The sequence below is a fragment of the Lepisma saccharinum genome, chromosome 5, assembly GCF_977018435.1.
Source record: "Lepisma saccharinum chromosome 5, izLepSacc3.1, whole genome shotgun sequence".
NCBI lineage: Eukaryota > Metazoa > Arthropoda > Insecta > Zygentoma > Lepismatidae > Lepisma > Lepisma saccharinum.
This window is the reverse complement of record NC_139233.1, coordinates 51,200,112-51,221,992: the sequence shown is the minus strand read 5'-3', so window position 1 is coordinate 51,221,992 and position 21,881 is coordinate 51,200,112. Positions and strand designations below refer to the sequence as shown.

General features: G+C 36.1%; 1 protein-coding gene across 1 annotated transcript; it reads left to right on the top strand.

The window, feature by feature from the left end:
- The first annotated feature begins 713 nt into the window (after positions 1-713).
- Positions 714-21,414, top strand: Rtc1 (RNA terminal phosphate cyclase 1). Its single transcript, XM_083122536.1, has 6 exons — positions 714-966; positions 4,917-5,152; positions 7,346-7,516; positions 10,977-11,151; positions 17,223-17,478; positions 19,125-21,414. The coding sequence occupies exons 1-6, from the start codon at positions 846-848 to the stop codon at positions 19,285-19,287; spliced, it is 1,122 nt and encodes a 373-aa protein (XP_082978662.1). The 5' UTR covers positions 714-845; the 3' UTR covers positions 19,288-21,414.
- The last annotated feature ends 467 nt before the right edge of the window (positions 21,415-21,881 follow it).

Genomic DNA, 21,881 nt, shown 5'->3' with positions numbered 1-21,881 from the left:
GGTGCAACCGGCCCTTAGGGACATAATCTTAAAACATTTTTGTGAAAGTAATCGCTACAACTTCACAGTATGTGTTACAGACGTAATTGCATACATAGCATGATGAAATCACCATAAGACAAAGACCGAGTCTGCTGCCAGCGCATCTTGTTTGAGGTTCCAGCAAAAAAAGAACATGGCAGAAGACACTACCAAAAAAATTAAATAGTCATGGACAATTTGCCGAGCAGTACTTGTGGATCTCACTGTACCATAGACTGTATCGTGCAATTTCTCCCTATTTGCACATCAAAGGCTGGGAAAGTTTCTTATTAGCAAAATATAAATATTTCCTTTGATTCAGTTCAATAAAATAACAACACTGTTTACAGAACAATCAAAATTTTGTTACGTGTCCTAAGAATAATGTTATAATTTTCTTCTGGGGTAATTTCTGTGAGGGACTATTTGCGATCACGATCACAGAAGCTGAGCTCGATTTCAGGGTCTTCCTTATCGCACAACACTAAGACAACCTTGCGTTCTGACGTCACCGGGGAAATATTTATTGTTAAATGCATAAGTTGTTATGTTGGAATAGACATGGTTAGTTCTCTTAGCATAAATAATTAATTTTCAGTGTATTTATGCTAATAGAACCAAACCTAATAGACCTAATCTAACAACGTTCTCATGCTTTGTCTGACGTCAGAACGCAACGTTGTCCTATTGTTGTGCGATAAGGGAGACCCTCATTACCACAGGCGCTCTATGTATAATAGTCACGTGGTACTTAATTAAAGACCATTAGTGAAACAGAAACTGTGAAATTGAAAATTTGTGTCTAATTGAGTTAAAGATATATAATGACAGAAACCTATAAAGGAAGTCGCCTACTTCGACTGCGGTTGATCTTGTCAACGTTAAGCGGAAAGACTGTGCGAATATGTAATATCCGATCTACTGAGGAAGATCCAGGTTTGAAAGGTATAACATACATTTGTAACATTCATAATTTGTTTCTGTAACAGTTTCATGCATCGGAGACACATTTCTTCAATTTTACACAAGAAACTACTTACGGAAACGAGTTTCTCAATTGAAGAAATGTGTCTCCGATGTATGAAACTGTTACCGATAACAGTTCCATATATCGGAAACACGTTAAAATCGGATATTTTGTGTTTCGCATGGTTCGTACTTACCAATTGTGTATTGCGGAACATAGTTCAAGGTGCCACTTACCAATTGTGTATTGCCGAACATAGTTCAAGGTGCCATTATGCTTTTTACACGAAAACAAACACAATTTCTCACATACAGAATGATTTTTTTTATTCCTTTCTTCGCTTCCTTAACACACAATATGGCGGCCAAATCTTGACTCATGTTGTAGTTATGCAGTGTTTCCAACCCTCTTCACTGAAAAATACCTACTATCGTGTTCGTCACCGGTGGAAATTGTACATTATGCACGGGTAGCTGACTGATAGCCCCACAAACCATTATGCACAGTAACTGATGGATAGCCCCACGAACCATTCACGTATAGTCGCATGAACCATTTCCACTAAGGTTAGGTTAGGTTTGGTTCCGTTAGGCAAGCATAGTGAAAAAAAAAAAGGAGTTGGAAACACTGACAGGGGCTTACGTCATCAAACGTACGCAGCATGAGATCCTACCACCAAAATTTCCATGCCCATTTTAGACTTACTGTTGATATTGAAGAGTGAATGTTACGTACCCAAAGAAAAAAAAATCTCAGTCTCCACACCAGAATTTCCGCAACAGCCTAAAACAATAATAATATACAAGAATTGGATACCCCCTCAATTTAATGCTCAACCCCTCTAACTAAAATACCCGCCATAATCTAAGACCTAGAGGTTGAGACTGTCCCCTCCAACGTTTAATCAGTTCATGTAGCAAAAGCAATGGCAAAATTTAAAGGGGGAGGTAGGAAGCCTGTGACATGAATGCATCATTCGCCATCATAAAGTTGTGAAAAACCTTTTTGACGTTACGCAAGGAATTTTAATTTCATAAAAAACGTAAGTTTCGTAGCACGTAGATCTAAAAAATTACTTTCCGCGCTATTTAGAAACATCGTTTATTATGAAGAACTAATTTTTGTAACGAGAATATTTGAAATGTGCGAAAAATTGAGGGTGTAGAAAAGGGTACCCGAGCCACACTTTTTATAAGCACATTTACATAATTTAATTTAAGTTCTTTTTTTCCGAAAATCGAACAATTAAAAAATTAGGGCAGTTTAAATGGTATTTCATTCAAATAGACCTCAATTATTACGTATTCATCCAAATTATTTTGGGGGGATTATGATGAACGATTTTAGGGGCAGTCCTGAGTGATGGACACCCCTGTTTAGGTAGGAGGGGCAGATCAAGGAGTGTTCAGTAAAGCTAAGAAAAAGTTACTTTCGGTAGACATGATGTCTTAATTTAATACTTTGTGGGAATTACGATATGGTTTGAGGGCACGAATGATACGATTTGGGGGGATTACCGATTCGGACGATATTGAAATAAATGCACAACTGGTGCGAAATTGTCCTTCATCCCCTTAACAACATGTATATAAATATAAAATTTGGTAATACAAATGTATTGGTGTTTGTCAAATCTCAATATACTTTATTTTTATTAAACATTTTTTTAATTTACATGTCAGGAAATGTGCCACTCGAATATTCAGGCACATCGTGGATGCCTTCTCTTGCTGCCACATAGCTGTCTGCTAGGATGAGGGTTAAGAACAGCCATGGCTGTATTTGAACAGCACAAAACCAAGGAAGATGTTTTAAAAGAGAATGTAGGCTGAAAAACTAGTCAATGAAGGGACCAGAAAGGAAAAAGTATTTAAAAAAAAGGAATGTGGGCTGAAAAAGGGAACTCAAAACCATGTTATAAAGTGGCAGAACCACAGGGGGGAGGGGGCACCAAACCTTTGTTCGGATGTCAATTCTAGGGGGCAAGGGGGGCAAACATTGATGGACAAGGGCACCTACAGGGGGCCCAAAGTGGGCAATCGCCCCCCTCGATTTCAAATTTTATGCAAATAAAAGTACATTTTGTAAAATTTTCTTAGTCTTATCAAGTTCAGTGCCGTAGCTAGGGCCTGGGAGTCGACCGATCTAAATGTAAAAAGTTGTAAAAGAGAGACTGCCATGGCACCCGTTAAATTATTTGTGCCATAATAAATCAACATTGTTTTCAGTTTGCAAGAAATTGAATATATTTTCTTGCACACTTTGCTCGCAATACATGATTGTTTTCTGTAATGCATTGTATATTATCAGAGTGGGAAATAAGACTTCCGGTAATTGATTTTGTCTTAAATGTATGAACAAATGTTTTGAGGGAAAGGAGCATACACATTTGAGAGACAATTTGTATAATTTTTGCTGTTTATTATGAGGTTGATGAATTGATTATGTAATGTATTTAAATAATATATTATTACAGAAGAGCTTTGAATATGCAATTAGTGTTAGCATATTGCACACGTATTTTCTTATTTTACATTGCTCCATGTTGCATATTTGTAAAACACATGTTATACGTGCAAGTTATACATGTTATGTGTAAAAAAATAATTTTATTTTTCACCCCTACTCGTTTTTTAAAAAGGCTTCCTCTCTCAAGTATAAACTCACGCCTACATTAATAATATATAAATATAAAAATAATGTAATTTCAATCAATGTGAAAACTGGTAGGAAAGATTAAGACAAGAGACAAACTAGAAAATAAATCGTAAATTATAATTTTGTATGGAAATACACTGTTACTACAAAAAGTACGATATTAAATGCCCATTACCAGTCCTCTGCATTTTTTGATGGAAGCGAATTTTTGTGCTAGTTTGGTCAAGTCGAGTTTTCGATCCTGATTGCTTTCGATGCTTGACAACACTATTGCACTCAATCTCACTCTTGTCATTGTGCTTCTCAAGTTCAATTTTAGATATGCCGGACCCTGTGGCTGAGTGGTTAGCACATCGCGCTGCGATGCCAAGGGTCCCGGGTTCGAATCCCGCTCGGCATGGTTGTTTGTGATGTCCATTCATCAATTCATTTCATCAATCATCCCCATCTTCGCAAATTAGCCAAGAGGCTCAAAACGTGAATTAAAATCAAAAATCAAATCAATTTTAGATATAGTTAAAGACAAAACTGGATCATTAAGGGTACATGTGATGTGTGTTAAAAGATGCAGCACTATTTTATTTTTATCTCTTCATCTTTTTTGCTTCAAGTGTATGTTCATGTGTCACATTCAAACTATGAAACTTATATCATACTATTAGATTCTATTTACAAAATATATACAAAACTACTCTAGTTATGCGAGTGTTTATATACTACATAGATATGTGTAATAAGTCTACTGAAATATGAAGTTAACACTGGAAAGGGGGGGGGGGGGCATCAGTTCAAAATAGCCTGCATTTTTTGAAACTACTGCTTGAGTCTAGTTATGAAATCCATGTCAAAAGTTGTATTTTCAATTTATATATGAGTGTCTTTTTTACAGTAGAAATATAAATAAAAGCTGTGAAACAAGAAACATCAGTCAAGTAATGTATTTGTATTGATTTGAAACACTTTAGTATAAAAAGCTGAAAAAAGCTTTTTTGACTAGTTCCAACTCTAATAGTAACATACTAATATTTATGAAATATTGTACTACTGTCTATTTCCACCAGGCACAACTTTACAAAAATATGTTACGTATAAATGTGAAGCACTTCACAGTTCTTCTGGCCCTTAGGGAACATACACGGTTGTATCACAAGCCATAAAACTATGCACAGAATTCACCAAAGTATTAATAAGATTAATGTACTGTTTGTAATTTGTGTTTTTAAAATTTTAATAGTGATTCTTGCATTGTAAAATTTTATTTTCATTTCAGAGTTTGAGATTAACCTAATTAGGTTACTTGACAAAGTCACAAATGGTACCAGAATAGAAATCAGTGAGACTGGAACATCCCTCTTTTACCAACCAGGACTACTTCATGGTGGCACCATAACCCATGAATGTTGCAAACTTCGGAACATAAGCTATTACTTAGAGGCTCTAATTGCTCTGGGCCCTTTTTGCAAGAAACCAATATTTGCAACTTTGAAGGGAGTCACTAATGATGAGGTATGAACTATTACATAACTGTCTGAAAATCCTGGAGAAGTCATGGAAATTTACTGTTTTTCTGGAAAAATCAACATTTTTTTGTAGTAATGCACTAAATGCAGGTTTTGAACAAAGGGAAACAGGACAGGGAAGACATTTTAAATTTGTTGCGGATAAATTATACTACAGTTTGATATACTGATTATTTCCAGCAGTTACAGTAGAAATTGTGTATTAAATACTCCAGGTAAAAGGGGTCATGTTTTCAACTATTTTCATGTACAAATCTATTAACAGTAAATGGTTATTGGAATTTGTCATTTTTTCGTTGCAATTTTTGGGTTGTTTGGGTGGATTGGATTGTGTTGTGGTTAGATATTAGGAGTAATACATGTATTACTAAATTTTACTATAATTGTATATTATTTATGATATAATTATTACGACTTTTATAAGAGAAGAATTCTTTGTTAACCATTAGTCAGTTCATGAATTGCCCTAATGACTTGGTCTGAAAAAGAATCCCTGAGGTATAACTTTTTCCACAAATATCACTGTGCAAGGGACTCTGGAGCTCAGCCAGCCTCTCATCAATAGGTAGCAGAGCAATCTTTGGGAGTAAAAGAAACAGGAGTGTTGTGCTCATCACATCATCTTCACTATGGTTGAAATTTTGAAGTTGTAGTACCCAACCCCCCCCCCTCCCCTCCCTGCCTTTATGGCAGTGTCATGCTCAGGGTGGAGCTTTACTCAAAATAATTATTCTCCTTACAATTTTCTTTATATTTTATATGTGTGTTATGCACTGCCCAACTCTGAAGTTTTTTAAAGTATCACACCTCCTGTATATTAAAAATACAGTGTGTTCTTTTCAAATCTCCCTACTTTCAATTAATTACTGTGAACGAAGTACGATGAATTGTGTAATAACTGTAACGCCATATGAAAGGCCAGATCTTCAAGTTTTGTTTTCATGACTTGAAGTTGTCCGTTTGCTCACTACCACTACGCAGCACCACGGTCGCATAAATAAAAATGGCGACCGTTCAACAACGCACGCATGCAGTGGTGTGGTATGCCGAGACAAAATCTGTGATTGCAACTCAACGAAATTCCAGACGAGTGTACGGAGGAGTTGCACCTGATGCTAAATGAATTAGGCTGTGGTTTAGTAAGTTTCGAACAACCAGCACTGTCCGAAAACAATCTGGTGGAGCTCGCCGTCGTGTGTCAGAGGAAAAGGTGGAAGAATTCGAAAGGGGTTTCAGAGAAGCCCGAGTAAATCCATCTGTCATGCATCTAGGCAATTCCATGTGCCTCCAACAACAATGCATCGAGTTCTGCACAAGCGGCTTAAGTTGTATCCGTATAAAGTGCAGATTGTGCAACAATTGAAGCCAGATGATAAGCCACATCTCAAAGAATTTGGTATGGAAATGCTGCAGTGTATCAACATGAATCCTCACTTCCAGTAAATAACATCCCAGAGTTATGAACCTGCATACGTGATACGATTGCAACAGTAACAGGTGACATGTTGGAGAGAACATGGCAAGAATTTGTTCGTGCTACCAATGGGGCACATGTGGAGGTGTATTAGTGTGTGGAAAATAAAATTTATGAGTTTTTCTTCAATTCTCTGAAATTTCATTGCTCTATCATTCATACATACCATTTTTAACACTTGCAAAAATCGTATGTAATTTTCTTAAAGCATCAGTGTTGCTTTTCCAAAATATTCAAAAAAAAATATATTGAGTTTTCTCTTCATTTTCCCAAATATTCGGTAAAGGTATTGATGCCAATAAGGCAAGAAATGTATTCATTCTGAGTTACAATTCGATGAATGTTGCAAAACCTAAAATACAATATCTATACAAGCAGAAATAGCAAAAATTAACACTTATCTCGACCATTGTGTCAAATAATCAAATGCACAGCACACACACACACCACATGTTCAAGTAGAGAAGAAACAAATAAATATCACTTGTTCTGCTATCAAGTGAGTAAGTTAAGAATTTGAAGCAAAACAAGGAATGAATTACATAGAAACACATACATGTTTCCATTAGCACTCAAGAACCAAGAACATATATTTACATTATCTGCAAATTGTCCACAATAGGGAAGTAGGTAAATATACAGTACATTCTCCATGCTGAAAGGGTTTAAAAACTAAAGTATGCTAATAATTTCATAACATTTCAGAGAGAACCATCAGTCGATGCCGTAAAGGGTGGTGCTATTCCTGTGCTGAAGAAATTTCTGATTGTTGATGATGGCCTTGAACTCAAAATAACCAAGAGAGGCATGGCACCTGGAGGTGGAGGGGAGGTAATCTTCCGATGTCCAGTTCGGAAGCAGTTGAAGCCAGTACAGGTTAGTTTTCATATCTTTCTCATCATAAATATGGAGAAACTAGTACTCACTTTATCCGCGAAACTGTTGTTCCTTCTTCATTCTATTAATTTCAGTGGCCACTGCCAGCATCCTCGTTGGAACTTGCTGTACTGTTGCTTGATGTGCATCTTTTGTTTGTAGTTCTCCGGCTGCCGCTAGGTGCGCTGTTGTTAACTGGACGTCTGTGTCCGTGTCTTCTGCTATTTCCCAGCTATAACTGTTGTAGTAGGGGCTTGTACAGCACAATCATGGTATGTTCTACTTTTACTTAATACAAAAGTGTTGAGAGAGGATGTCTTGTCTCATCATCAAGTGAACAAATTTATTTTTGCTAATCATGGGGAGCAGACCTGTGATTAGCCTGTGATTTACTACAAGACTGGTGCACTAAATCACAGGCCCATCATAGGTTTGTACACGTTTTATTTATACAAATTCATAATTTTTAGGTTTCCTCTGGCTTGTTTCAGCAATACGTATTTGAAAAATTAGATGTACATGGTGATTGAAAATTATCTGACGATTGCATGACAGATAAGTGTGTTTTGTGGGAAGTCAGGATGTGTCTTGAAAAAAAAAAAAAAAAAAAAAAAAAACGTGAGGAAAATTGCATCGTGCTGGGTTCCCCATTTTGTCACCATTGTGCAACTGTCAAGTAACGGTATGGCAATGCTGCTACATGTTTCATGTAAGTTTTGATGATATTCTCTTGCATTTTTGCCACAGACCACCTGGCTTTTGATCCACAATCACATTTCTACCTTTATAAACATGCTTTGGGGTGGTACACAACACACTGTTCACTTAACCATGTACACACACACACCACTCACTGCACAGACCACTCCACGTAACACCACTCACTAGCTGGTAGCACATGAGCGGTGTTATCATGCCTTCCCAACACTGTCGCTACTTTTAAATTTACAACCCATGTACCCGTAATAAAACATGAACTATTGCCTTTCTACAATACCTTCTTTTACATGCAATATTACATATGCTGTTTGTGACAATCATGTCCCAGCTGCCTTCGTACATTCTGAGTGACCAGATCACATTTTCACTACTGAAAATTGGTCCTGGCATGATTGTTCTTTGTGACTGTCACATCATTAATTTAATTTAATCTTGGTTCTATTTGATCATTACAATAGGCCTAAAAGAGATATAAATTGAGAAAAATAAGTCAAAACCCCTATTTTTTTCTTCCCTCAGAGTTATATAAAACAGAAGTAATTTACGGTTCAACTGTAACTTGAGGAAAGAATCATATTAAAAATTAGTAGGTACCAAAATTCCTGCAGAGTAATATCCGTCAGTTTTTTTAAAATATATATATTAGTTAAAAGTGTGTATGAGACCTTTATTTTTCTATTTCTTGTATTTTCCCCACCCTTCCCTTTTTTGCTATATGAGTTGCAATAACTGACAATAATTAGTTGTATATGTTGTTGTTTTTTTCAATAGTTTTAAGTCCATTTTTATACTGTGATAATGTAATTGGGAGTGGGCCTAGTGGTGTTCAGGGTGCAGTCTGAACCACTGCACTGTGCCCCTGCTGGGAATTGAAGCATGGAGCCTTTGATTGCAAGGTGACATAATTGAAGCCTCCACATTGTTGAGATGTCATCCTGGTTTTGGGATCTTAATCAGTAGCTGTTTTGTTATGTGCACCCATTATTGTCAATTATCAATATCCTGAAAACTGCAGAGATAACATTCATAAACTGATAATCCTATCCAATAGTTTTATGCAAAATAAACACCTAGCTATTTGCACTAGGTGGTAGCAGTGGAAGCCTAATTGAAAAATTATTTTTCTCAGTGAAAAGTGAAGGCTTGCTAGTTATTATTTTTTTTCTGTATTACTAGGTATATTTAGTCCCACACTGTGGCCATGTGGTCTAAGGCACCATGCTTTGAGCTACTGCTACGGAATGCACACAGGTTCGAGTCTCCTGGGGAAAGCGTAACAACTTTTCTCCTGAGATTTCGGCCTGTGTATGGGACTGGTGGCCGGCCACCCACTATCGTGAGGAAATTGGGGAGCTACAAATGAGTAGAGTAACATGGTCATGGAAACCTGCAACAATGACTGGGGGTTCATCATGCTGACCACACGTCACCCAGTAACTGGTTGGATAATTGCCCACCTCGGAAGGCGGGAGTGAGGCCGGCAGTCAGTAGGTTGGCCCTGGCCCTCACAGAGCATGTTGCGCCACGGGTTATTACTAGGTATTTTTACTGTATTGATATGAAGGAAAGAGAAATTGATGTATTAGATAATGTACAATTATACAAATACAATGAACCTCAACTGAGAGGAGGCTTGTTACCACAATACCTGTCATTGTCCACTTCCCACCATTTTCCTGCCATATTGTAAAGGCCATGCAGGACCAGTTGCCGTAACTGGTAACAAGAGGATATGATGGAGTTTTTGGTAGTGGTAAGATAGGTGTACGTGGAACAGGGAACGTGAGTGGAAATTGTTATTTCTTCCAAGTTCTGTGTTGCTTTTAATATTGGTGATGACTATGTTGAATACTTAATGGTGTGAGGATTCTGAACATAATGAATTTATGACATACATTTTTTGTATTGTTGTTTTAAGTCCACTTTATGCTCAAATAGGCTAAAGTAGGATCCAAACCACTGTGCAATGTGCCTCCATCGGGTATCCTCTTGATTACAATGGACGATGTTGCCACTACACCATCAGGGAGGCCTTTTTGAAATATATGTGTGCGCCTCTGTAGTTAGATGTGATTTTGGCATGTTGTTTTTGAGTTTTATTATTTTTATTTTATTTTTTTATTATAAAATAGAAGACATGATAGGATGATTTGAGTTTATTTATACACTTACTTATAAAGAATATGGTAGCCATGTAAATAATGATGTTTAAGGATATAGGAATGTAGTAGGTTTCTTCAGAAGAAACTTTCATGGAAATTCAGTCAGGTATCCGATTATGTAATTAGCCCACAGACACTATCAGCTTAGAACTTTCTTTAAGAATATGAACAAATCTGGGTTGTAAACTGAATGGTGCAGAAATGTTCACCTTGTTGCTAATGTATCCTAAACAGGTATGGCTACATCTGGATGAGTTCTTACGAAGAAGAATCACTCCAGAGGAAACTGCTTTGAGGTGCTTATTCTTTGTGACTTCATGCAGCTTAATGGAGGAATGCATGTGGAGCTGAGCATTAATATTCACAGTATGTTCTTTAAACATGCATTTTGCAAAGGATTGTAACTGATTGCAAGCATTCTGATGTTAAAAATTGAACCATTACTCACTGGTTATTATTTTGACGAGTGCTACACCACTTGACAAGGGTCAGGCAGGTTTCAATTCATTGTGCATCATAGTTAGTACTAACCTGTTCAAAATTTAATTTAATTCAATTCTAATTTATTTCTGTTCTAGTTCACAGATCCTGGGAAGGTTAAACGAATCAGAGGAGTGGCTTATGCTGTGCGTGTCTCCCCTGTTATTAGCAACAGACTAGTTGAATCTGCCAAGGGGGTCCTCCTGCAGTTCATCCCAGATATTTATATTTATACGGACCATTACAGAAAAGAAAAGTCTGGAAAATCTCCAGGTACTTTGAGATTTGTAATCATTTTAGATCAAGAATCCTGTAGAATTAATAGCATTATAGTTTCGGGTACCAGTACAAAAATATAAATATTTAAAAACAAGTTTTTTTGTTGTCTGATTAATTTTGAAGGACTTCTACTTTCATTAACAAAGATATTGTCATCTGAGAATGACAATGTTAATGAAGCCAGAGGTTCTTTGAAATTATGACAACAAAGAGAGTGACATCGAAATACAGAACTTTACTATACTAATACTCTCACCACATCATGAATATGTAACTGATATATGGCAAAACTGACATGTTTGAAAATGTGTAACAGCATTATTGTTTCTACATGTTTCTCCTGGGAGAACTTCATTCACTTATGACAATAAAATCAATACATTCTCATAATAACATTTGAAAATGGTTAGGCTTCCATATTTGTGCAATAGTTATAATAATTTTGGTCATATGATTGCTCAAAATTTATTCATATAATGCAATTAAGTGTCTGAAATTACTATTTAAAACTAATTTTATTAAATATGATGTTTAAAAAAGCCAATGTGTGTATCATGACAAAATTATTAAATTGTGCAATATTTTGAATTCATATTTATAACAGTTATTTTTGACTGATAATATGAAAAACAAATATATTCAGTCATATGTGTTCTTTCAGACAAGGAAGATAAGATACATTCGAATTTATAATTAATTTTATTAAAATTGTGTACATTTGCATAGGCATCAAAAATTGTTCAATGTATAATATGATGTCATTCTTGATATGTGGTATCAACATTCAAAAAATGGTAATGTTAATCACTAGATAAGTATATTCTTATATACATTGCTAAATAGCTGTAACAGAGCAAATATGGGGCCAGTGTCAAAATCTTACACCCTCGATTTCGCAAGTGATTTTTTTTTTTATGAAGATTATATGCTGCTAATTGTGAATAATAAAATTTTGGAGTGCGGAAACCAGTATTTACGACTGTACAGCCATTTGAAGTTGAGATGTAGCCATTCGAAGTTGCGAGGTGGTTGCTGTGTTCAAATTTCCCACCGATTCCGGGCTCCGCCCCTGGGGTAATTAACCTACCGCCTCCTGCCGCTAAGGTATGTTAGAAACTGGCTGGAGCCACCTGCCCCCAATACTATTTTTCACACTGGCACATTTAGGTACCAAAGAAATAAGGCTGAAATTAAACCTCGAAAGGTAACTTACCTCATTATCCCAAGTGCAGGCTGAATTGCAGGTCGAAGTTAAAGTCTGCACGTTCATTATATCCCCAGCAGTTAACAAAGGGAGCGGTGGTCTTTGTTAAAAGAAACACAAAAGCGGGCAGTTTGCTCTTGAAGTAGAAGCAAACAAATTGGAGTAGGAAAGCAATGTTGCCAAATTGAAGAAGAGAAAAAGCAGAAGGAAAGGGAGTGGAGTCATTCCATGTCAAATCAACCAATTTTAAAATATTTGGTTGCATGACCATTTTAGAAAAATTTCATTTTTAGTACATAGGTTTGTACATTTTTCTAGATATCAAAACCAATGTTCAAAAAAAATTATTGTCTTTAGTTCTCCTGGGGCAGCCATTTTTCCAACATGTCGCATGTCCCTTTTTTTTTCTTTTTGCTCATGTAGCAGTATACAGAAACCTTAATATCTCAAACCATTAAAGCTAGAGACCTGAAACAAAATTCATTTTGTAGCTAATGAAGTATACTTCCTATTATGTTCAGGTATGTTTTGCTTGAAATTGCATTGTAAGTACGAAAATTATGGTGGAAAATGGGGTAACAATAGTTTAAAAAATTGGATTTTTAAGCCTGATTTTTTTAATGAAGGGGTTTAGTCTAAGGCTTGTTTTTTTTATCTATAGACCTACCTGCAGGGTGTCTGTAAATAAAATATCAGTACTTAGAAATGCACTCCTTTTTTACAGCATGGGCTCAAACATGGCCGTTCATTGAATTTTGACAGTTTTCGGGGTTAAATACCTCAGGTGGGTCCCCTTTAAAAATTCTGAAATTTGGCACATAGGAAGCCCTTCATGAACCTAACTCTCAGTAAAAATCTCACTCAACTTTTAGATTCAACTCATTTTGGTCAATATGAGGTAATGTATGTCACCTAATTTCTGACGTTGCAAAGTAAGGTTAAACTACATTCCATACTTAGAATAATGAAGTCTTTTCTTTTTCTTTTTAAATTTGGGTTAAATAAAGGCAGAGAAAATATAGTAATGTACCATAAATTGAAATTACAAGGTATGACAATTGAAAATCTGCGAAATTTCATTGCAAAATGTTTGATTTATTAGGTACCCACGACCAGTTGGTATTGTCAGCTCCAAAACTGAGCTTCCCCGATATTTTTATCAATGCAGCAGTACATGCAGCTTAAGATAGGCAGTGGCATGCCAGGAATTTCAAAAGGGAGGGGGTTTGTTACATATATTTTTTTAGTATACAGCCCTGTTTTTGCCACATGGTCCTGCCTTTGACGTAATTGTTTATGGAATACTAGGCCAAAGGTATTGGGTTATGACCCCCACAAACCCCTCCTTGGGCACTCCACTGAAAGTAGGCTATTTATTTTAGAGGGTCAAAGCGGGTAGAATATATTATCTTTTGTTTCCTTTATTTTCCACTTTTTTTTTCCCAGAAAAGACATTCGTTGAAATAGATGAGTCATGCACAGCAGAAGATTCAGAGACATGTTTTGATAGGATGTGAGGCAAGCCTGGAATTGATCTGTGCATGTACAATCTCTGCTGTCATTCTTCCTTTGCCTAATGTGCCGAGAGTAGTAGTGACTTGTGAATGTTTGTTATCTGTGGCAGGAAATGGAGTGTTCTGTAATATTTTTAACTGGAGAGGACTGTCATAAATACCCTTTTAGTAAGGTTCCCAAAGACCTAACTAATCTTAACAAAGTCAGTGAAAATGATAACACTTCTTAGGTCAAGACTACAGGTGTATGGCTTAGAGACAATATGCAAATACCATTAAATATTTATATGGTAAAGTATGTTGTGATCTTCAGAAGTACCACTTAAAGAAAAGGTTAAGTAAGGTAAGGTAAAAAAAAAGTGTCAAGAAAGCCTTATACCAGTTAAATCAATATGCCTGATATGTTGGAGTAAAAGTTGCATATGTGGAGAAAGTGACTCGCTTAAATGCCAGAATTGAAATCATGTCTTTGTGCCAAGGCAAGGAAAACTAAAGGAAATGCGTGAAGTCTGTTCTGTTTTTTATGCATCTCCTGCTTCAAAACTGAGGAGGCTGGTTGCAGAAAAACAATGAAGTGATCTTGCTCAAAAAACTATTCACATCCTACAAGGAGTGCAAAGGAAACTGGACAGTTGCTTTTCACTAAGTATTAAAACTGAAGAAAAGGAAAGCAAGTGTGACAATCCTTTGCGTGGCCAGTACAATCATATAATTGAAATTATAAGAAGAAAAATGTAAATGATCAAAAGTTAATGTTGAAAAGGTCAGAATCATCAGTTTGATTGCTATCACTTGGTCAAGAAAAAATATGTGATGAACTGAAGGTTTCTGATAATTTACTTAGGAACTTAGTGAAAGAACAAAGAATCCTGCCTGATTTAACAAAGAGAATGAATAGGAAACTGGAGCTGATAACACCAACTGGTCATGGGTACCTAATAAATCAAACCTTTTGCAATTAAATTTTACAGATTTTCAATTGTCATACCTTGTAATTTCAATTTATGGTAAGTCAGTATTAAAACCTTATGTTACTATATTTTCTGAGGCTTTATTTAACCCAAATTAAAAAAAAAAGAAAAAAAAAAAGACTTCCATTATTCTAAGTATGGAATGTAGTTTAAACTTACTTTGCAACGTCAGAAATTAGGTGACCTGCGTTACCTCATATTGACCAAAACGAGTTGAATCTAAAAGTTGAGTGAGATTTTTACTGAGAGTTAGGGTCATGAAGGGCTTCCTATGTGCCAAATTTCAGAATTTTTAAAGGGGACCCATCTTAGATATTTAACCCCGAAAACTGTCAAAATTCAATGATCGGCCATGTTTGAGCCCATGCTGTAAAAAAGGGGTGCATTTCTAAGCACTGATATTTTATTTACAGACACCCTGCAGGTAGGTGTCAAACCTTACACTAAACCCCTTCATTAAAAAGATCGGTCTTAAAAATCCAATTTTTTAACTATGGTTACCCCATTTTCCACCATAATTTTCGTACTTACGATGCAATTTCAAGCAAAACACACCTGAATATCATAGGAAGTATACTTCATTAGCTACAAAATGAATTTTGTTTCAGATCTCTAGCTTTAATGGTTTTTGAGATATTAAGGTTTCTATATACTGCTACATGAGCAAAAAAAGCCATGTGCCATGTTGGAAAAATGGCTGCCCCAGGAGAACTAAAGACAATAATTTTTTTTGAACATTGGTCTTGATATCTAGAAACATGTACAAACCTATGTACTAAAAATTATTTTTTTCTAAAATGGTCATGCAACCACCATTGGATGGTTTGGAATGGAATGACCGAAGGGTAAAAAAAAAAGAGAGAAACAAACAAATTAAAGAATATGGAAAGAAAAGAAATACAGACTCATCTGACCAGATTACAGTCTTCCACTGCTCCATTGTCCAGTTTTTATGGGCGTTGCACCACTGTCTCAGTCTAGCAGCATGGTCAACAGTCATGAGTGGTTTGAGAATTGCAGATCTGCCATGAATACCCTGCTTGTGGAGTTCTCTTCTGACTGCTTTGATGCTAACAGGGTTTGTAAGCACTGTATTCAGCTCAGCAGTGACTTTTGGAGCCATGGTGATCTTCTGCTTGGTCACAATCCTACCCAATGTGCGTCTTTCTCTGTCACGCAACACACTCTTGTGTCCACGCTGGTGCTTCGCTGATGTGGTTTTTCCGGAAGTCTCATAGGCAGTCATGATCTTCGAGACTGTGCCTCTTCATACACCAAACATTTACGCTACTTTCGTCACGGAAGCTCCCACCATACGCTCACCCACAATTTGTCCTCTTTGAAACTCTGTCAGCTCAGACATGATTCACGATAACCTGCACGGACCGGTCGCTGAACTGTAACTGGCCCATCTGTCAGGTTGGCCAGGGTGTATACCTCGCAGGAAGTGCCCATGACCACAGCGCCACCTACCATTCAGACGCAAATCGTGTTTGAAATGGCTACCTGTTTTATACCAAGTGTTTCCATATTTTTGTCCATCCCCTGTATCTTGCAGTTGTCTGGCTCGCTGAATGGGGCTTATACTTCAGTTTTGTATAGTGAGGATTGCCAGTAGTAAAAATTTCATCTAGAAAAATTGGTCATGTTTTGAACTATTTTCAAGTAGAAATCTACCACATTAAGTGGCTATTGATGTTTACCATTTTCTTGTTGCAATTTTAGGTTTGTGTTTGATATTAGGATTAATACATATACAGTGGAACCCTGATTTTACATTTTCACGCATTATACATTCAATCTTGATGGTCCCAACATAGCAAAATAGTATAAAATTCCCCCGAATTCACATTTTCCAGTATTTTAAGTTTTTCAGCTTGGTCCCCTGAAGAACGTAAAATTGACATTCCACTGTATATACTAAATTTTACTATAATTATGTATTTATTATTCGTGCTCTAATTGTGATGTTTTATAAAAAAATAATTCTTTGTTTACCATTAGTCAATACGTGGCAAGTAATATGGAAAGCTCATTCCTCATGCCCCTATCCAACTGTTAATTTCTGTTCAGTTACTTTTCTTGTTATTAATTTTATCATGTGAATATTCTAGAAACATGTTTTTGTTGTATTCTAAGTCTAGCATTTAGCTAAAATGTAGTGACCTTACATACATGTTTAAATACATGAATTGGTGTAATGACTTTGTCTGAAAATCTGGAAAAGTTAGGGAATTTTGTTTTTAGAAAATTGTAGACACCCTGAATGAAATCTAACCATAGGAGTTTTGATACATGTACAACCCATTAGTTTCACGGAGAATGATGAAGTTATTATTACAGGACATCTAATTGCAATTCTCTCTTGCTGTGCAGGATTTGGAATCACCTTGGTTGCTGAAACAACAAAGGATGTGTTCTACACCGCAGAGGCGATCTCCAAACCTGCAGGACAGTCAGAATCCCCTGAGGTGCCTGAAGATATTGGAAAGAAGGCAGCATTTAGACTGCTGGAGGAGATCGCTCGTGGTGGCTGTGTGGATTCCAGTTCTCAGTATTTGGCTTCCCTTTTCATGACACTTGGTCAGAAGGATGTTTCGAAGTACAAAGTTGGACCCCTTTCTCCATATACGTAAGTTGTTTATTCAATAATGTGAAATTTACATGTAACTGATACTCGGATGCAAATTCACAATTAGGGCCGTGGGTTTTTATCACCCCTCCCTGACTGACATTGGAAGCTGTTTGCCAGTCATCTTTGTGGCAGTGGCCATCTCAAATGTGAAGTAAATGCTGTATGGGTATGGGCCTTGATTTTTTGTGTATGTGATAACACTGAAAAATGTTAATTGCTGGGGGAAAAAGTGTGATGACGTATGGTGACATGTTCTGGATGCATTTTTCCATCCATTTGAGATCTCAAAATAATGCAAATTTGGTATATAATGCAAAGTGTGCCCTATTTTGCTCATTTCAACACATCATGTGCTTAAAAAACTAAAAAGTATTGTGTAAATCCAACATTCTTGTGTTTTGGGTTTAATCATAAAATGTGCCATATTTACACATGTATAATGTGTACATTTTCCTCTTTTTTTTCCTTTTTTTTTGGGGGGGGGAAAGGGCGCTATGATGTGGTGCGTGGTACATGGAATAATTTCAACAGCTAAATGAAATCACAAGAAAATGGATGCTTCCCATGACTTTTCAATATGTATTGGAACATTTTGCATCAATGAGCAAAGTGATGTGATTTTTACAGTGATCGGGTCACAGAAGCCTTAACATCGGTATTCTTCACATGGAATTAATGGAAAAAACTTCCTCTAAATTCATTTCAAGTGTATGAAACTGTCTCCAACAGGCAGAGGGCATGTGACCTACAATTAAGATAACAATGAAGGTATAATTTCATATATATTTGACAGAAAAGTGTACTAAAATAAAAATGCAAATTTTGGGAAAAATAACGCTGAAAAGTTAGAAAAATACCACCAATTTTGAAGAAAAATAACATCGAAAAATCAAGGTCCTTCGCCTGCATTGCAGCCACATTGCCAAGCATAATCTGACTTTAGGTGTTTGTTACAAAACAACCAATAACTTTTTTATTCTCGTAAAATCTATTTTGAGTTTCAATTTTGTTTCTAATTTTGATCCTTTCTGCAGAGGAAATGAATTATTGCAGTAATTATGGCAACATGAACAGTATGAAAGTCAGCTTCATCGTTCCATTTGGACTCATCCGTAAAGTTGAATGTCATTCAATTCAGTAAATTTTCTTGCGTGTGTAAATTTTAATGTTGAATAATCTCATGACTAACCCTTGACTGGTTGTTTAACACATCCTTTTCCTTAACCTTATCCCCAATGCAGGTGATGTCACATTGTTATCATATTCAGCATATTTTTGCCTTGGGTATTTCCTAAGTGGACCAAATTTAAATTGTGTTTGATTTCCGACACACACACATTGCACAGTGGTTCGGATCCCAGTGGTAAACTCTAGCTCCAGTCCAAGATTAACCCAACATGAGCATAAAGTTGACTTCAAACAAAATTGTGGCATCTTTGTCCTATCCACATGTCAAAGTATAACATGAAAAATAGGTCCCATGTCCAATTTATATATGTAATTTATAATTAAAGTTTTATTATAAATTGTTATGTTTCACATGCACTAAGAGATTAGCATATCTCACAGAATACTGTACCTACATAAGATATATTGGTTACAGATTTATTTTCCCTCGTACATTTATTTGTATTTCATTACAGAATTCATTTTCTGCGGCACCTTCGAGATTTCTTTGATGTGACATTCAAGTTAGAACCTGAACAGAAGACGGAAGAGGAGGAAGAATTGAATCTTGGACTGAATAAAATCATGATGACGTGTGTTGGCATCGGATTTACCAATTTGAATAAAACTGTCTCATAACCATCATTGTTTTATTGAACAGGACCATTCTGTGGAGTAATTTTTATAAGAATTGCAGTACATCAATACATACCTTTACTTGTGATGTGTGTGTATATTTGAGGAGAAAGAGAGCCAGAAGAGCTAACATAAAAAGTGATGGAATAGTGAACACTCACCAGACAAAATGAAATTATTTTGCGGCTACATCCTCCTGATAGTTAAGGCCATGATTTTCATGATTTGTGCATATTTTATTTTGGTAATGGTGTCATATTCCTGAAATGTATAGGAATTCATGTTATGAAGAACTGATTAAATTCAGGTATAGTCATATGTATGCATATTAGATCATAGATAGAGGGGCTTCCTTGATGCTGCAGTGATGGTGTTGTCGCCTTGTAATCAAGGGGTCCCGGGTTCGATACCCAGTGGAGGCACATACTGGTTCGGATCCCATTTTAAACTGTAGCTCCAGTCCCGATTAGCATTTCTGTGTATAAAGTGGACTTAAAACACCAAATCAATCAATCCAATCTCCAATCTACATGATAGAGGAACTATTATCTGATCACATTCAGCATATTTTTTACTTTCTAAGTTATAAAAAAAATATTTTTCACTTGACTATTACCTAAATGGATTAATGTTTCTCCTCTTGCGTCAGTCTAAGTAGAAATAAGCTTTAATATGTACAGGACTTTATTGGCTAACAGTATGTTATGGCATTGTATACCCCCAGGTCATCCAGTGGGTCTTTTGTGCTTGCTAAGTCTGCTGGCTATTTTGGAATTTGGTTTGTGTGTAATATTGAAAGGCCAGACTATTATCATGATGTAGTTAGGCAGAGGCACAAATCTGAAATCCTAACCACTTCATGCTAGACGCCTCAGATAAAAAGAAGTGGATTGCTTTCCACTCTCATCCCTGCATCTCCAACTGCCTTGCCTAAGCCATCTGATCCTTCAATATTACCATAGCACACAAACCCAATTCCAAAATAGTTGGCAGACTTAGCAAGGACAAATGATACTAGCCTGATTTGCGGGATAACTGGGGCATGTATGATTCAGTGTGTCAGTGGTGTAAGGTGCATTACATTGGTAGATCTATCAGATTCCTGTCAACCTCACTTCCACATAGTACACTCTGGACTGGAGACTATCGAGGCTCTGGCGACTGGCCCCATGGCCAGTGTTTTCCTGTGTTTTGTCCTTATTTGTGCTGAGTGCTCCTTTACAGCCTCAGCTTTTAACGAAAGTCAGAAGATTTTATTATTTTATTATTTTAGTTATGTAACGTTAGAGTTGTTATGTGTAACGATAAGGGGCTGGACCCCGTATAATGTGACGGGTGCAAAATAGACTTAGTACTGACGCACCCAAAATTTTAAATTCAAATCAAATCAAATCTATCAGATTCCTAAACGAAATAATTTAACAGCACTTAACCCATGCCATAAAAAAATTCCAACCCACCACTGGCCTAGCAAAACACATCAGAAATAAATTCAAATTTATCACCGATACTGGCAAGAGTTGGGAAAGCTGGGTATTATGCAAGATGCTTAATTTTTATTATTTTGGCAACAACATTTCGTGAAGAAATTAATTTTGTCATAAGATAATTTATCTTTCATGAAATGATGAATATTTTAAAGCAAAACTTGAGTAGATGATGTAGTATAGTTACAGTTAAAACTATATTTTAAAATTTGTAAATATTTTTAAATACTTTAAATTGATTCAATTCCAAGTATGGTCATCGGTAAGAGTACCGATATTGGGTCAAAATGGTTATAGACTCAGCCCTAATATAAATATAACCTGGAGCAATGTGACAGTATGCATGTGTCACTTGGGTGTCAGTCTCATGTTTCTTTTGTTTTTTTCTATATTCTGTCATCCTGATCTGTTGATTAAGCAAAGTGAAAGCTTCCTTTATAGACTGGAGGGGAAGGTGTATATTTCAAAATACCTTAAAATGTGTGTGCTTCTAGGTAGATGTAAAAAATGCTGCCTCTCCCGTAATTGTTTTTGTACCCATTAATTAAGTGCATCTTCCACTGTGTATAATTACCATCAGATATAAATGCATAATTTTTTGACAAATTTTTCATCATTGTTAGAATTCGTGCATTTTTCTATTTTTCTACTAATTTTTGTACTGGCACACTCAATTATGCCTGGTAACCACTTATCCACTTCCCATAATACTTACTTATTTAATACCTTGTCTTATCGAAATTTTCACTCATCAGATAATTTTTCTGTCTCTTTCCAATTTGAGCTTTGTTCACACATTTAATATACTTTATCTCTAGGAAAATGCAGATCGGTGAATTATCCACACATTCCCCTAACACCCCCCCCCCCCCCGAATATTTTAAAAAGGTCCAACTTATGGTCATTTTGGCTTTAAATTTTTACCCTCGCCCCAGATAGATGATTCTGAATAAACCCATTGCACAGATGCCTTCTTTTCTATTGCTAAGAAATTCAGATATTTTCCATTTTTATTCAAAGTATTTGTTTTGCAAAAATATCAAACACTTGCTATATTTTTTCATTGGCAGTTTCAATTTCACCCTTAGTCCAAATTGCTGGATGAAACTG

What these genes read in the sequence shown, in the direction of transcription:
- Rtc1 (XM_083122536.1), top strand. Translation starts at nt 846, where the DNA reads ATGACAGAAACCTATAAAGGAAGTCGCCTACTTCGACTGCGGTTGATC. An exon ending in AGGGAGTCACTAATGATGAG is followed by an intron (nt 5,153 to 7,345) that starts GTATGAACTATT and finishes ATAACATTTCAG; the next exon opens with AGAGAACCATCAGTCGATGC. An exon ending in GGACCCCTTTCTCCATATAC is followed by an intron (nt 17,479 to 19,124) that starts GTAAGTTGTTTA and finishes ATTTCATTACAG; the next exon opens with AATTCATTTTCTGCGGCACC.